The sequence below is a fragment of the Curcuma longa genome, chromosome 10, assembly GCF_044706935.1.
Source record: "Curcuma longa cultivar G26 ecotype Majalengka, Jawa Barat chromosome 10, ITB_CL_G26_1.1, whole genome shotgun sequence".
Taxonomy (NCBI): domain Eukaryota; kingdom Viridiplantae; phylum Streptophyta; class Magnoliopsida; order Zingiberales; family Zingiberaceae; genus Curcuma; species Curcuma longa.
The window spans coordinates 4,377,038-4,392,068 of NC_133870.1; the positions used below are offsets into that span (position 1 = coordinate 4,377,038).

Genomic DNA, 15,031 nt, shown 5'->3' on the forward strand with positions numbered 1-15,031 from the left:
TTTTTGTTCATGTTTAAGATAGAATGATTTCTATCATGAGGAGCACGTGGAGATCATCCAAGAGTGTCATTAACATCTACAAATTGAGTTTTTCTTGCACTTTTCTTTCCTTCGAGTTGCAAAATGCTTTCAATAATGTCTTTGGCTTGTTTTTCCATTGTGGTGGAGTAATCTCCTTAATTCTAGGATTAGAAAGTAATCCGACGTTGATTTGATAATTGTAATTTGTTATTCTTCTCTCTTATCGTATGATATGTTAATCCTTGATTTAGTTGTTAATATGCATAACATGTTAATATGTCTTAACGGACGTTAACATAGATCTTAGGGTGAGGAGGAAGAACTAAAAAGTGAACTTCAATCTCGGATCTATAATAACTAAACTTGAGATTTTATTCACGAAAATAGTTCAAACTCTCTCGATGGTACCATTGGCTATCATAGAGTGTAAGAGGTTTATCCTAGTTCGACTGTCATGAAAATAGGGACTGCATTAGGATAGATACAATGGTGTATTTTTAAAAGGGAACATCACGTACCATAAGATAGACCACCTTCAAGTATAATCTACATTGAGGTAAAATAGAAATTTTTAACTACATTGTCAATGATTGTCATAGTGAAATCGAAGTCCTAGAATTTTTTCAAGAACTGATTTTCTCCTGGTCTTTTAATTCCGTTTTCTTAGTGCATTTGCTTTCATAACAATTCTCTCAAATTTGATTAGTCTAGATAGCCTTCCATTGCACGTAAACTGGTACTCAACTCCATGGTCCTTGAGGACGATAATTTTACTACTTAATAACGATCATGCACTTGCCATTAGCATGCATCAACTACCAAGTTCAATTGTCTTCTAACTTAAAAAATTATTTAAAAAACTTAAAATAGAATGAAAACCAAAAAAATGGAATCTAGAACAAACCTAAAATGGCAATTTACCAAACCACATAGGTAAAGTCTTGAAATACCCAAATCACATAGGTAAGTTTCAAATCTACCAAATCACATAGTCATTTCCCCTTTTACCCCTCATCTCTTCCGCCTTACTGTTACCAATCGATTGCAAATTACCAGTGTACAGTGTAATAATAATTGATAACTCTACCAATCGATTCGGAATGGTTCTGTGACAGAAATGCATTCCACCAATAAATTGCTATAGTGTAGCAATCGATTAATAAGGTTAACTCGATTGAAAATGTATTGAAAAAATCACTGTTCTTAATATAATATATCACATTGATGTTTAAGGGCTAGGTGTATTAAGAAGACTTAGACGAATACAAAGGTCTTGGTTGGAGTGATTCAGAGTTCTTTAGGTCCATCAGTTGGTTTCGTCAGAAAGTGATTGATGGATCTAGAGAACTCCGAATCACTCCCAACCAAGACTTTTGTACTCGTTTAAGTTTCCTTAATATATTTATGCCCTCAAACATTGATATGATACACTATATTGAGAGCAGTGATATTTTTTTAACTCGTTCTCGGCATAAAAAAATTATATCAAATGCTCATTATTCATTATAAGTGTTATGACGATAATACTCACTAATTGACACCACAATGACTTCCTAGTACTCTCCTTTATTGGACAATATCAAATTTTTGATTTTCTAAATGACTTAGGTCCATTAGTCGATTTTGCCAAAAGTGACTGATAGACCTAGAGAACTCTAAATTATTTCAAACAAATACCGATGTACTCGTCTAAGTCTTCTTAATACATCTATGCTCTCAAACATCGATGTGATACATTATATCGAGAATAGTATTTTTTTAACTCATTTTTAATCGAGTTACTATTATCAATCGATTATTACACTAGCTATAACAATCGATTATTAAATCTGTCAATCGATTCAAAATGGTTCTGTGGACGTGAATACATTCCACCAATCCATTGCTACATTGTAGTAATCGATTGGTAACAATAACTCGATCGAAAATAAATTTAAAAAATTACTACTCTCAATATAGTGTATTGCATCAATGTTTGAGGGCATAGATACCCTTAAATGTTTGAGAGATGTATTAAGGATTAACTACTCTCAATATAGTGTATCACATTAATGTTTGAGAGTATAAATGTATTAAGGAGACTTAATCGAGTGCAAAAGTCTTGGTTTAGAGTGATTTAGAATTCTCTAGGTCCATCAGCCACTTTTGAACGAAATCGACTGATGGACCTATGTCATTCAGAAAATAAAAAATTTGATATTTGATAAAGGAGAGTCCTAGGAAGTCATTTGTGGTATCGATTAGTAAATATCATTGTCATAGTACTTATAATGAATAATGAACATTTGATATAATTTTTCATATCGAAAATGAGTTGAAAAAATCATTACTCTCAATGTAATGTATCACATTGATATTTGAAGGCATAGATGTATTAAGAAAACTTAAATTAGTACAAAAGTCTTGATTTGGAGTTATTTAGAGTTCTCTAGGTCCATCAGTCACTTTCAGATGAAATTGACTGATGGACCTAGAGAATTTTGAATTGCTCCAAATCAAGATCTTTGTATTCGTCTAAGTCTCCTTAATACACCTATGTTTTAAATATTAAATATATTGATATTGAGATATAATTTTTTCAATTGATTTCCAATCAAGTTACTGTTACTAACAATCGATTGGTGGAATCATTCACGTCACAGAACCATTCTGAATATATTGACAGATTAAATATGTCAATCAATTGGCAACAGTAAGGCAGAAGAGACCAAGAGTAAAAGAGGAAATATCTATGTGATTTAATAATTTTGAAACTTACCTACTTGCTTTGCATTTTAAACTTTACCTAAGTGATTCGGTAAATTGCCAAAACTAAAATCTAAAATAAAAAACTCTAGCACTAAAACTAATCAGAATAAAAACCAAAACCCAAAACAAAACCCCTAAAGCCAAAAATCACCCCATAATCAAAACTAGACTAGACAAACAAACAAACAAACCTGACTAAATAAACAAACAAATCAGAAGTCGAAAATATAAAATTCTATTCACCAATTTGAGCAAGAGTGTTGAAATATTCAATAATTTTAAAAAATTGTAGTTTTAAAGATAAGTCTATTTATTATTTTAAAAGAATCATCTTTTAAAGTATAAGTCTATCAATGTGTAAAAGGAATTAGGATCCCATACATTAAAATCAACCATTTGAGAATTAATACAATTTTAATTTTCAACCATGAATTAAATTTAAATGCCAACATAATATTAATAACTAAAATTTTATTCATATTATTCTGGAATACCATACATCACAAGTATACAATAACGCCTGCAATATGCCAACTAAACTGATCATAGTTTCATGGTGCATACTAAGACCATCTGAAAGCTGAAGCTGCAGCTAATTATTCTCATTTCATTCATGAAAGCAATCTACTCATTCTCAACAGCAGACCAAGAATTTGCTTCAATCCAGTCGAAGGCAATTGGGCTCAAGAAAGCATCAGGGATCCCAAAGGAGTTGGCCAAAGAAAGCGCATGAGGCCTTAAATCACCACAAAGCTTTGAAACTTCCCTTCTCGTAGCAGCAGCAGCCTCGCGTGACAAGTACCCGTAACGGAGAAACGAAGGATCTTCTTCCACGCATGTGAGAGCATACATGGACCTCAACAATCCTAATACATCCTGCAAAGACAACGTTTTGAATAGAACTACAGCATTTCTACAGAGGAACTAGCTAGATAACCGCATGATCGGTTGTTTGATTTTTCATTTTAAAGTTCACAAACTAAGAGGAAAGAAAAGATTCTAGTAATATATAAGAAACGCACCTTTAACGGCCCAGGAGATCGAGTTGTTTCTTCCTTTATAAATATTTGTAATATTGTGCGCTCAGAAAAGGCCCTTGCCAATTCATCAGCAAGTTGATAGCTCTGTGATATGTCCATCAACGAGTAATAGGTCGTTAGAAATAAACATTGGAACCAAATCAGAAAATGCATTTGCAATAAGCATGTACCAGAAGAACTGCATTCACTTTGCTTTCACCATCAGCTTGATATCGAGACACTTCACTAGCATACCGCGTGAGCAAATCTCTCTCCCTCAAGCAAAAGATATTGAGCTACATGATTGAAATGTTTAATGCATCTTTACTTTAAAAATTAATGAAGTATGCATAACACAGTTAAGTTCCTACCTGGAACTCGGTGCTTCTAAGAGTAGAGCTTGTTGGATTAGCTTCAATGACGGGGCAAGGATCATTCATGTGTTCCAGCCCCAGGCCTCTGAATGGGTGCCTCCTCTTATTTGCTGCTATATATTCTGCAAGGAGTGCTTTGCTAACCTGTTTCAATCGTTCTAATCTTAGTTTGATGTGCATCTACTGAATAGATGGTCGTAGAAAGAAAACATTACTTCAGTACCTGTTGCATTAGTACATTATTATCTCCCTCAAAGGTGCTCTGGACATCAAACTCAGCTTTCAGAATCCCAATGCGGTTTTCTGTTTTCAAACCTTGCCCGCCACAGGCTTCGCGACACTCCTATGAAAGGTAATAGCATCCTGACTTGAGAAAAAAATTCCTGAGAGAAAATAAAGCAGTCGTGCTGAGGTGAGCAAACCTGAAGTACTCTAATGTTATTCCATGTGAGTGTAGCTTTGAGAGCACTAGAATAAATGTGAACACTTTTATTACTCTCTGGTGTCCTATCGACATATAGTCTTTTTAAGAAATTGGCTGCAAGACTCATCGCACAGCTTCACAATAGGAAAAGATGAAAATTGACATTAGAGGATTTCTTTGTTACCAAAAAATTCATATCAAAGTCTGTTGAGGTAGGATATGACGGATTAATGGGAATTACGTTTTCGCAACGAGCGGCAAGAGCCGTCGTTGATGAGCAGGATAGTCTAGCAACAAGACTTCAGGGCCATCAGCCGTTATGGAGAAAACTCTCCTTGTCAAAGCATATCTCACAGCAATAGCTAAACCAACCTAACAAATAATTATGCATAACAATCTTATCTCAGTTTCAGAGCATCAAAATAGTTAACTAGCTGTTAAGCATAATTAGCAAGTGCACCTTTGATATATAAACTGCAGTTGCTGCGATATTCACACGCCCCGATGTTAGTGGGGCCAAAAAAGCTGCAAACCTCTGAAACAGAAATGCAATATCTCAAGCAGGACATACACCATATATACGGAACCTTTGCAATGAAAATATCACATATTTTCACCATTTCTTCCAAGAAAATGTTACTGTTTCAATACAAGTTGGAATAGAACAAATATGATGATCATAACAATTGTTGTCACCTGATCTGGGTCTTTTATGGAGCTAACATATCGCCCATCAGGTAATACATCAGCAACTGAGTTAAGCAAATTCTCACGAGGGATTCTAATATTATCAAACCTGCAAAAGTAATTGAAGACACTAAGAAGCAGTTTTCAACAATAAATTCTAGCATCAACTGTACATTCTCACCAGCTGGATACCTGGTATAACAAAAAAGAAAAAAGAAAAAAAATGTACATCCTCACCAGATGCGGCCATTGTCAACGCCATTTAACCCAATTTTGTGACCACAATCAGCAATACGAACATTGGGGCAAATGTTTCCTTCATTATCACGAATTTGTGCAATAAATGCATGGACCCCTTGGTTGGCTCCATTTATATGGAGTTGAGAGAAGATTATTGTGTGCGTCGAATGCTGATGAAATGGTGGGTTAACAAGATCATTAGATGGATGTCAAATACAGCAGGTAAAGATAAACCCTACTCATATTTAACTTGAACAAAGAAAAAGACCCCTTTTGGCTTGTAGACAATTTATTAGTACTAAGAAACAAGCATTTTTCATACATTAGCAGCTCCTCCTATCCAATACTTTTGAGCTGACTCGCAAGGTGTGTTTATCACGAACTCGCTTGTATCAATATCATAAGTGGCTATCGTTTCAATTCCTCTAACCTTCAAAAGAAAAAGTCAAACCCAATAAAAGAGACTCTGAAAAATTGTTACAACAAACATATTCAACTTGGATATACAGCGTACATTACTTCCATGTCCCAACTCAGTCATTGCAAAGCATCCCTTAACCTGAAAATTCTCAGAAGCATTCAGCCATTTGTCATGATGACGCTTTGTGCCAAAAAATTTGATCGCACCTCCCCTATAATAAAATCAATTTACTACAATGAAGACATGAAGACTAGGTACAACAATGAAATAGTAACATTAATAATAGAGTTGGTTAGTCAAAGGCTTTTCAAGATTTCAGCCAAAGTAGCAACTACCACTATGGCACATGTGGCATAACTAACATATACACTGTGAAAGATATATATGTTCCAACAGAAACAACTAATGGTAATGAAATAGATGTTTAGGTTTTGGGTTCTTCAAAATTCTGTTTTGTAAGACCCATTATCATGACTTTACTAGTTATAACTAATGGGTAAATTTAGACCCTGTTTTTAGAAGCATGGTTACGAAAATAAGTCATTTTTCAAGCTATAAAAAGGGCCCTCAAACCCTCATGTAAATTAATCTTCAGTTTAACTATATTTTCTCTGTGAGGATGTTTTGTGTGTAAAATTGTTAGCTCCTGGTGTTGCGTGTTGCATCAGTTGGGATTAGAGCCCTTTACCTTGGCTGTTGGTTTACCCATATGTTGGAATCCTTCAAATCCAATGCCATGACTCTCTTCCACATTATAATCACTACCTCATGATGAACACATAGTTGATACGCAGATAATGCTAGCTCCTGATGGAACCATTCAAATAAGGATACTTGAAAATAGATAACACTTGGATCATAGAAGACAAGCTTCAATAGATGACACCAGAAATGTTCTTTAGATCCAACTAGCTTTAGAGTCAAATTCCCTAGAGATACCCCTTGATTGATCACTCTACGGTTATGCTCAATAATGGAAGACTTGATCAAGATTTTTAGTTTTCTCGTGATGGAGCCCAGTTCTTGGCATGGAGAATAATTCAGTAGATATTTTTAGGTTGTAAAGTAGTTTAAAAAAATTGTAAGACCTATTATTATCTTTTACTAGTCATAATTAACTGAGTAAACTCACACTCTGAATTTAGGAGAATAAGTTGAGTGAATGAGCCATTTTCCAATTTATAAAGAGGACCCTCTAAACCTCATCTAAATCAATCTCTAGTTTAATAGTATTTTATCTTTGTGATTTGTTCTCTGTATGAGATTGTTGGGCTCTGGGGCTGGTTCAGCATCATATATAATAATTTGAAATGGAAGATAATGAACTCCAGTATGTGTTTTCTTTATTAATTACCTCTCACATTTAATCTATTAACTATCCCCCTGATTCCTTTTCTGTCTCTTGGTTGTCTAAGAAGATATGATGGAGAATATGTTAGGTCTAATCTCTACATCAACCAATCCTGAATTGGCCAGTATACATGATTATACCTGGATTTCCTTTTGTAGCTGCTAATAGAGGATTTATTAACTAATGATGGGACACTGTCCAAAAAAACACAATGTGAGATCTGTTTGGATGAAATATGAAAAAATTGATCCAACAAGTTCAAGCTCAGTCAATAAGCTTATCAATAAATCAATGGCTCAACCCACTAGGGCATCCGAATGATAACTTGGATTGTGTCCTTTTAAAATTTGCAACAATCCTTCAGCTATCAAGGTACCCTTTTGGTGGATGGACTCATCCCTTTAGGATGACCAACACCAACGACTTTATCATTAGACGTTGAGATACTCCTTTGAGTTTAATAGATGTATCCATTCCCTTATCATCATCCCTGATTTAATATTGTCAAAATCTGACATGTCAAGAGAATCAAGATTTCCATGTGACATTAGTCTTTCTAGACGTTGTCTGGATATATGTTCCAAACGCCTATGCCACAACATGGATGAATTTTCATCAGTCAATTCACGTTTTATACCTATACTATGCATAATTACGTTGTCAACAATAGAAGTTATAGTATTTAATTTATAAAGTTTATCAACCAAGAAATCATTGCCAACCAACACTGAATTATAGAAAATATTGAAAATTTCATTTTCAAATAAACAAGCATAACTTAATTTGTCCAAACAAGAAATTGAAATTAAATTCCGTCAAAAAGATGGTACAATAAATGTATTTTCTAAATCCAGAAAGACATTAGTTCTTAAACAAAGCCTAAAAACACTAATCGATTCGACTTTAATCTTTTTTTCATTTCCCGTATAGATGTATCTTTCACAATCAATCGGAAGACGACTCCTAAGACAACCCTGCATAATGACACTTATGTGAATAGTAGTACCGATATCTATCCACCAAGAGTTAGTGAGTACAATAGCCAAATTAACTTTTGAACTAACAAAGTTATGAAGTTTACCCTTCTTTACACGTCATTTGGCGTATTTGGGGTAATCTTTCTTCATATGACCTTTCTTCTAACAAAAGTAACAAGTGGACTCCTTATCTTGTTTCTTTTGCTCCTTACGGTCAAAACTCTCAAAATCTGCAGTATATTTTCCCTTTCCTTTGTTATTGATCATTTTTTGCTTGTTACTTAAACCTTGGGAATCCGATGCTAAGTGAACACTTTCAGGTGTCTCACGCCTTAGTCTCTCCTCTTCTTGCACTCATTGAGCTATAAGTTCATTTAATATCCACTTATCCTTTTGAGTATTATATGAAATCTTAAAAGTAATAAACCGTGCAGGTACAGGCTCTGATACCAATGTAACAAGAACTTGTAAATCCTAAGCCGTGTGAATTCTATAAACCGAATAAGAACTCGTAACTGGAAATACAAGAATATAGATCTAATTCCAACAATTAACATTGCACGTCTTACCATAGAAAGTAATGGACACCTAATTTTGTGGAGAGGGAGTGATCGAAGACGGCGATGCACTCGAACAACGCGAACTTCCTCATGGCTGCTTCCGGGTCGCTCCCCGTGAACCACCCTTCGAACACTCCTTGACCGAGCAGGTACTCGATCCGCCGCATCGTGGCCGCGCGCTGCTGCTCTTTGGTCTGGTTGTAATCCGGCGCGACGAAGGCGACCTCTCCGCGGCGGCGGGAGCAAAAGAGAGGGCTCTGCTCCATCAGATGGAACATCCAGTCCCGCGCCTCGTGGTGGTGGCCGTCCAGGATCCGACGCAGCGCTGCCACGTCGAAAGCCGGCGGCTTCTCGGAGAGGTCGGGTGGGGAGTAGTTGAGACACGGGGAGGGCGTGACGGGGGAAGGGCAGCAGTCGGCGAGCCATCGATAGGGGCCGAGGAGGTGGCCAGCGATAACAGAAGCTCGACGAGCGGCAGAAGAGGGAGGATCCATGGCTCCACCGCCGATGAAGAGAGACGGTTAGGTAAGTCACGATGCTCAAATAGCTTCGTTCAACGGCCAACCCCTCGTTAACAACTCTATTGGTTGTCGGTGGAGACTTCATCGTTTGCATTGCTTTATTTACTAATATGGAAATTTTTTAATATCACTTTCAAAATTAATCAATTAAAAAAAGTCATACCTTTATCTAAAAATAAGAAAAGCAATGAAATAACTTCACAATTTATTGGAAGACATTTATTGTCGGACAAAAAAGTGTAAATTACATTGTGATAAACAATTATTGTTGCAAAAAAAAATGATAATGTCTACTATAAGTGTATAAGTGATTCTCTAATGTCCACTTCAAAATCGATCTAGATAAATCACAGTACCGTCCCTAGGCCATGGTGTCGCTGTAAGACAGATTATGATTCAAAAGTAATTAAGTCCCCGGAGCAATGGTGTCGATTTCCAGCTTCGATGTATTTGCAGAAATTTTCATCTAAATCACAGGTATTTGTAAGAATTTTCTTCCAATGATTCAAATGCGCAATCTGGGTTGCTTTAGATAAATCACAATACCAAATGTCTATTCCAAGCTCTATTTATAATTTACCTTGTGACTCTCAGTAATTATATTCAAGCTTTTTGAACCATCAATGGTAAATTTTTCGAGGAACTCCTTTACATTCACTATTTATGACTCGAGTTTCTCGACTCAAAGTCGATCATTTTCATGTGATTCATCTAATGGTGGTAGGAATAAGTTGATCTTAAATGTTTATTCTTGATTTTGTTAAGGTAGAAATTGTATCTAAAATTCATCTATTAAGGGAGAGTTTAACTCATTATCCCCCTTGGCTAGCGCTAGAACCCCTCCTTCATGGCTTGGAAAACACTCCATCATAAATTGCCATTAGTGCGAATTGTATAAACTTGTAGGTGGCTGTTAGACAATTATCATGGAGACAATTTTCTTGTTCCATTGGAGATGCCCTTAGACATCAGCTAAGGGATGCCCTTAGACATCAGCTCTTTACTTTCATCTAAAGAGACAATTGATATCTAAGGGCATTTCCAATCATCTAAAACAAAATATTTAGAACTCTAACCATTGGAGATGCCCTTAGACATCAGCTCTTTACTTTCAAATTTTCTTGTTCTTTTCCCTTTCGGCTTTTGTACGAATTTGAACATCTTCCCTTAACGTGGTTGCAATTGAAATACCGAACTACCCTCTTATTTTCCTTTTTACTCTTTTTCCCTTTGAATAACTCTTTAGTTTCGCTTACTACTCGAATTTCTATTTTTCTTGCAAATTCTTTTCACCATATGATCAAAGTGATTCTTCCTCACTCTTAAATGATGATGATGATGATAATGAAAGTGAAGAATATGAAGAGAACGATTGATCCAGTTAAGATCAGGATGGACTGAAGATGAATGAAAAATATTGATAGGTCGATGGCACTTGTGGAACAATGAGAGGTTGGCTGTCGCACAAGGATTAGGATGACCTCCAAACTTTTAATATCATGTGCTCACAATAAGAAAGTTAGAAGGGGATCGAGACGGACCTCAACAAGACTCCTATGTTCAAGTCAAACCTTAAAGAAGAGAATAATAAAAGTGAGATTGCATAGAATAATATACCTCTTGATGTAACTCCCTTCCTATCCTATGAAAGACATACATTTTTCACCCTCCCCTTCAATAATGTGAAATTTCTAAATCGAGAAGCATAGATGGATCCTAGTGGATGACCCAAAGTCACAAAGTTTTCAAACTTCCTAGGTGTAATAAGCTCCAGGAAAGATTTGAACTCTCGTTGTCCATGGAGCTTGTTCCATCTAGGATGGTAAATGAATGTTCATGAATAAGCATGGTGTTTGATTTGGTAAAAGTTTGTTTATGTTTGTTCAATACACACAAAATCAATTACATGAACAAGTTTAAAAACTCATTAAACTACACGAATAAATTTGAACATGTATGATAAATGTTTAACTCGTCAATGTTCATGAATCATGTTCATCAATAAAACTCTTATTAACATATTAAATAAATAAATAAAAATTTAAAATGAACAAACAAGCTCAATAACCAACTAAAATAAGTTTAAAATATAAAAATTTTAAACAATCAAACAAATTTGAATTAAGAGTTTGATAACATTTAAACGAACCAAGTTCAAGTCAAATTTAAACCAAACTTAATCTCATAAAAAAAAATCAAGTCAAACTTGAATAATCATTTCAATAGTTCAGTTCATTTTAGATTTTCTTGACTAACTTGAATATTATAAAACTTAACTTAGCTTGACTTATTTTGTTTACGACCCTACTGTCATCTATTACCATCACACCATAGTCTCGAGAGCTTTTTTGAAACTTTTTTATTCTATAAAAAAAGATGGAATCCATCACTTTAGCAGTCCCACATAGTCGGTCCCACGACCATTTATGAGAAGGTAAATCGAGAAACTACAGTTGATCACGACGCAGGAAAGTATTGCCTGACTTCGCCAGGATTTGAGAGCTTTTTTGAAAATTTTCTAGATGACATAGAAGAGGGTTTGTTGAGCCGGGGAGCTAGAGTCTTTCAAAGATGGATTGTAAAGGTTTGATCCCTTATTATTATTGTTATTATTATTTTTTAAAGAATTTTTTAGTTATTTTTTTTTATCATGTAGAGACAAACTAGAGCTCTCGTTAAACCTTTGTCACCTTATTTGTTGATCATATCAAATTCTAGGATCACTTTTATGATTTTATAATTTTGAGGGGGCATTGAAAAAGAACGTAAAAAAAATAGGGTAAAATGCAAATTTTCCATATATTTTGTTTTTTATTTTTTTATTTCTTTTCGAAGGCGAGTCTATTTCTTCCCCTTGAATCACAAATCCTGTATATAAATATATTTCTTCCGTCGGCAGAGTCGTTGAAGTCCCTCGAATAGATCCATTTCCTCTTCTTGCTTGCTGCTCGCGATCCGATTTGGGGGAGGAAGATGATCCAGCTTCTGTTTGCGGTGCTGACCGCGGAGGTAGCGGTGGCGTTGTCACTTCTCTTCAAGACGCCGCTCCGCAAGCTCGTCATTCTTGCCCTCGACCGCCTCAAGCGCGGCCGCGGCCCGGTCATGGTGAAGACCGTCGCTGGCACCGTCCTCGTCGTCCTCAGCTCCAGCCTCTACAGCATCGTCAAGATCCGCAGCCGATCCGACGAGCTCGGACTCACCCCCACCGACCAGGTCCTCACGAGCCGCCACCTCCTCGAAGCCTCCCTCATGGGTACATAGTCTCTACCACCTAGATCTTTCTTGTTTCACTGTCTTTATGGTCGTGTTTCGGTGTTCATCATGAGCATATTTATTGTGATCATCGATCGGGTGTTTGGAAATATTCTAATCGTAAGAAAACAACGATGCTTTTAACCCTCGAGAAGAAATTGGAATTTTTATGGATATTCTCCCTGATTGTTTTATATGATTTCAAACACTAAAAAATATCTCAAAGGTCATAGTTGCACAAATGATATGCGTCTATTGTTGCTTAAAATTTTTATGCCAAGATCGCTAGACTTGGAATGAGCAATTCAGCAATCGGAGATGATATGGATGTTGAAGGGATAGGGAATCTTTGTGGGTTCACCGCTGCTATAGCATGATTGGTCGTGTGACGTTGGTAATCAAGAGTCATATAGTTGATCATATTTAGAGCTTTATTGTTTCACCATCATCAGTTAAGGAATATTAAATTTTACTTGAGATGAAGTGAGAAAGGAAACTGATGGAAAATCCATGTAATGTAAATTGTGGAATAAGTTTCCAAGTTATCGTTCACCAAAGATCAACGCTGATCATTGAATGTCTTCGTCAAAATGCGCAAGACTTGTTGCTAAATGCCTAGCTGAGCATAGTCATCTTGTTCCTAATTCATGATATGTTTTCTTTTAAAGTTCTCACAAAAAGTAACCTAACTTTTTTCAGAAAAGGAATTAACTTTTTACTTGGGAATTTATAGTTATTAATTATGTGATTCAGTAGATAAGCAGAAAACTGTTATTAGTGACTTTTATAGCCCTTAAATGATTTATATTATCTTACTTTTAGTAGCTTTAAGCAACCATCTTTATTGAGAGTGTATTAGTATCTAATATGAATTTAAAACCTATTCATTTGTATGGAGGTGTACATTGCAACTTGACATGAGTGTTGAAGGAGAACTTATCTGGATATTACTGTATCCTGACTTCAGCTAACATTGCGAGCCATAACTTTCGCCGCCCCTTGCATTGGTCAAAATCTCTTGTGCAAAGATTTTTGTTTCATTAATACATTTTTGTCATGTGTAATCCAAAGACAACCTGCAAAGCCGATAGGTAATTTATTGGGATGATCATTAGTAGGAAACCTTGGTTGCCTGTGCGATAAAAGATTCTCTTATGACGATAGTGCAACTATTGTTGTTGGATTATTGCAAGATCTACAAGACCATTATGAGGTTAGAACACATTTTCAAGGAAATTTGGAATGAATGGTAGTTCTATAAGTAGAAAATAAAATTGCTATTGACTTTCATGACATAATGCAAAGTGAAAAGATTAATAGTACCAGTGAACTAATATATAAAAGCCATGAAAATAACTATAGCTCGATGTATGTTTCTGCTGTATACTTGCACAGTCAAACCTACTAAATCTTTGATATTCCTGGTGTGTTTGCTTGTTTTTAATTTCCGTGTCCCAAACATCCATGCTATCGATCAGCAAATGAGCACCTCTTGTTGATTTCAGACAAAAGGCATCTTTGGAATCATTAATACATTTACTTGAACTGACATCTCTTTTTCTCTCTTCAAGTTGCACTCTTGACAAAACAACTTATTGTATTAGATGATGCTAAGTTATATCTGTGTGATGCAGGCTATTCTCTTTTCCTTGCCCTAATAATCGACCGTTTACACCATTACGTTAGAGAACTTCGTGGGCTAAGAAAGAGCATGGAGCCGGTCGTGAAACAAAACAGGTCTCTAGAAGAAGCAAAAGGTGGGGTTGCTGATGAGATGAAGGCGCGGGATGCAGAAATTGCGAATCTGAATCAACAAGTGAAACAACTAAAGTTAGAGACACGGGAGAGGACGGAGGAAGCAAAAGCTGCAGAACTGAAGGTAGAAGCTCTCAAGAAACAATCCGAAGATTTGCTTATCGAATATGACCGTCTCTTGGAGGACAATCAGAACCTCCACAACCAAATACATTCAATCGAGAAGCAAATGCATGATAGCCAGAAAGTTGCCTGAAACTGAAGAATGTGGAATTACTGAGGAGACAACTGAATTGCTATCATACAACAGTTTTACTCCTCATTGTGTTGCTCCCTTAGAGGACTTGTGTTGATAATTTCCCTGAAGAAATAATGTTGATTAATGTGGAAGTAATTAAAGATCCGGCCTCCGGATTACGGTGCAGCGGTAAGATGACTGGGAGGAAACTTAGAGCACAGTGTTCAATCTCTAACTGAAGTATGCTGTTTTATTTGGAAGGAAAAATTGTGTTGAGGGATCTGGTGGAAAGAACTTTGGGGATTAGTCTGTCAACATAATACTATGGCACTTTTAACTGTAGTAGTCGGTGTGAATAGATCATTTTCAAGAAAAGTACGAGATCAATATTTTTAAGCCACGACAGTGAGAATAAGTGTCTAAATCAACTATATCTTTTTTTC

At 35.9% G+C, this 15,031-nt stretch overlaps 2 protein-coding genes across 2 annotated transcripts; one reads left to right on the forward strand and one right to left on the reverse strand.

Moving 5' to 3' along the window:
* Positions 1-3,223: 3,223 nt before the first annotated feature.
* Positions 3,224-9,377, reverse strand: LOC141835882 (acyl-coenzyme A oxidase 3, peroxisomal-like). The gene is made up of 13 exons (XM_074723274.1): positions 8,832-9,377; positions 6,028-6,145; positions 5,836-5,943; positions 5,511-5,683; positions 5,283-5,382; positions 5,047-5,121; positions 4,828-4,958; positions 4,585-4,720; positions 4,386-4,505; positions 4,160-4,306; positions 3,980-4,084; positions 3,792-3,893; positions 3,224-3,645 (listed from the first exon to the last, which is right to left on the reverse strand). The coding sequence occupies exons 1-13, from the start codon at positions 9,314-9,316 to the stop codon at positions 3,394-3,396; spliced, it is 2,052 nt and encodes a 683-aa protein (XP_074579375.1). The 5' UTR covers positions 9,317-9,377; the 3' UTR covers positions 3,224-3,393.
* Positions 9,378-12,242: 2,865 nt separating this feature from the next.
* LOC141836294 (uncharacterized) lies at positions 12,243-14,930 on the forward strand. The gene is made up of 2 exons (XM_074723751.1): positions 12,243-12,596; positions 14,230-14,930. The coding sequence occupies exons 1-2, from the start codon at positions 12,317-12,319 to the stop codon at positions 14,604-14,606; spliced, it is 657 nt and encodes a 218-aa protein (XP_074579852.1). The 5' UTR covers positions 12,243-12,316; the 3' UTR covers positions 14,607-14,930.
* Positions 14,931-15,031: the final 101 nt, after the last annotated feature.

Coding starts and splice junctions, on each gene's coding strand:
- LOC141836294 (XM_074723751.1), top strand. CDS start 12,317: ATGATCCAGCTTCTGTTTGCGGTGCTGACCGCGGAGGTAGCGGTGGCG. Junction 12,597..14,229: donor CCTCGAAGCCTCCCTCATGG/GTACATAGTCTC, acceptor TGTGTGATGCAG/GCTATTCTCTTTTCCTTGCC.
- LOC141835882 (XM_074723274.1), bottom strand. CDS start 9,316: ATGGATCCTCCCTCTTCTGCCGCTCGTCGAGCTTCTGTTATCGCTGGC. Junction 5,944..6,027: donor AGTTGGGACATGGAAGTAAT/GTACGCTGTATA, acceptor TTTCTTTTGAAG/GTTAGAGGAATTGAAACGAT. Junction 3,646..3,791: donor GATCTCCTGGGCCGTTAAAG/GTGCGTTTCTTA, acceptor TTGTCTTTGCAG/GATGTATTAGGATTGTTGAG.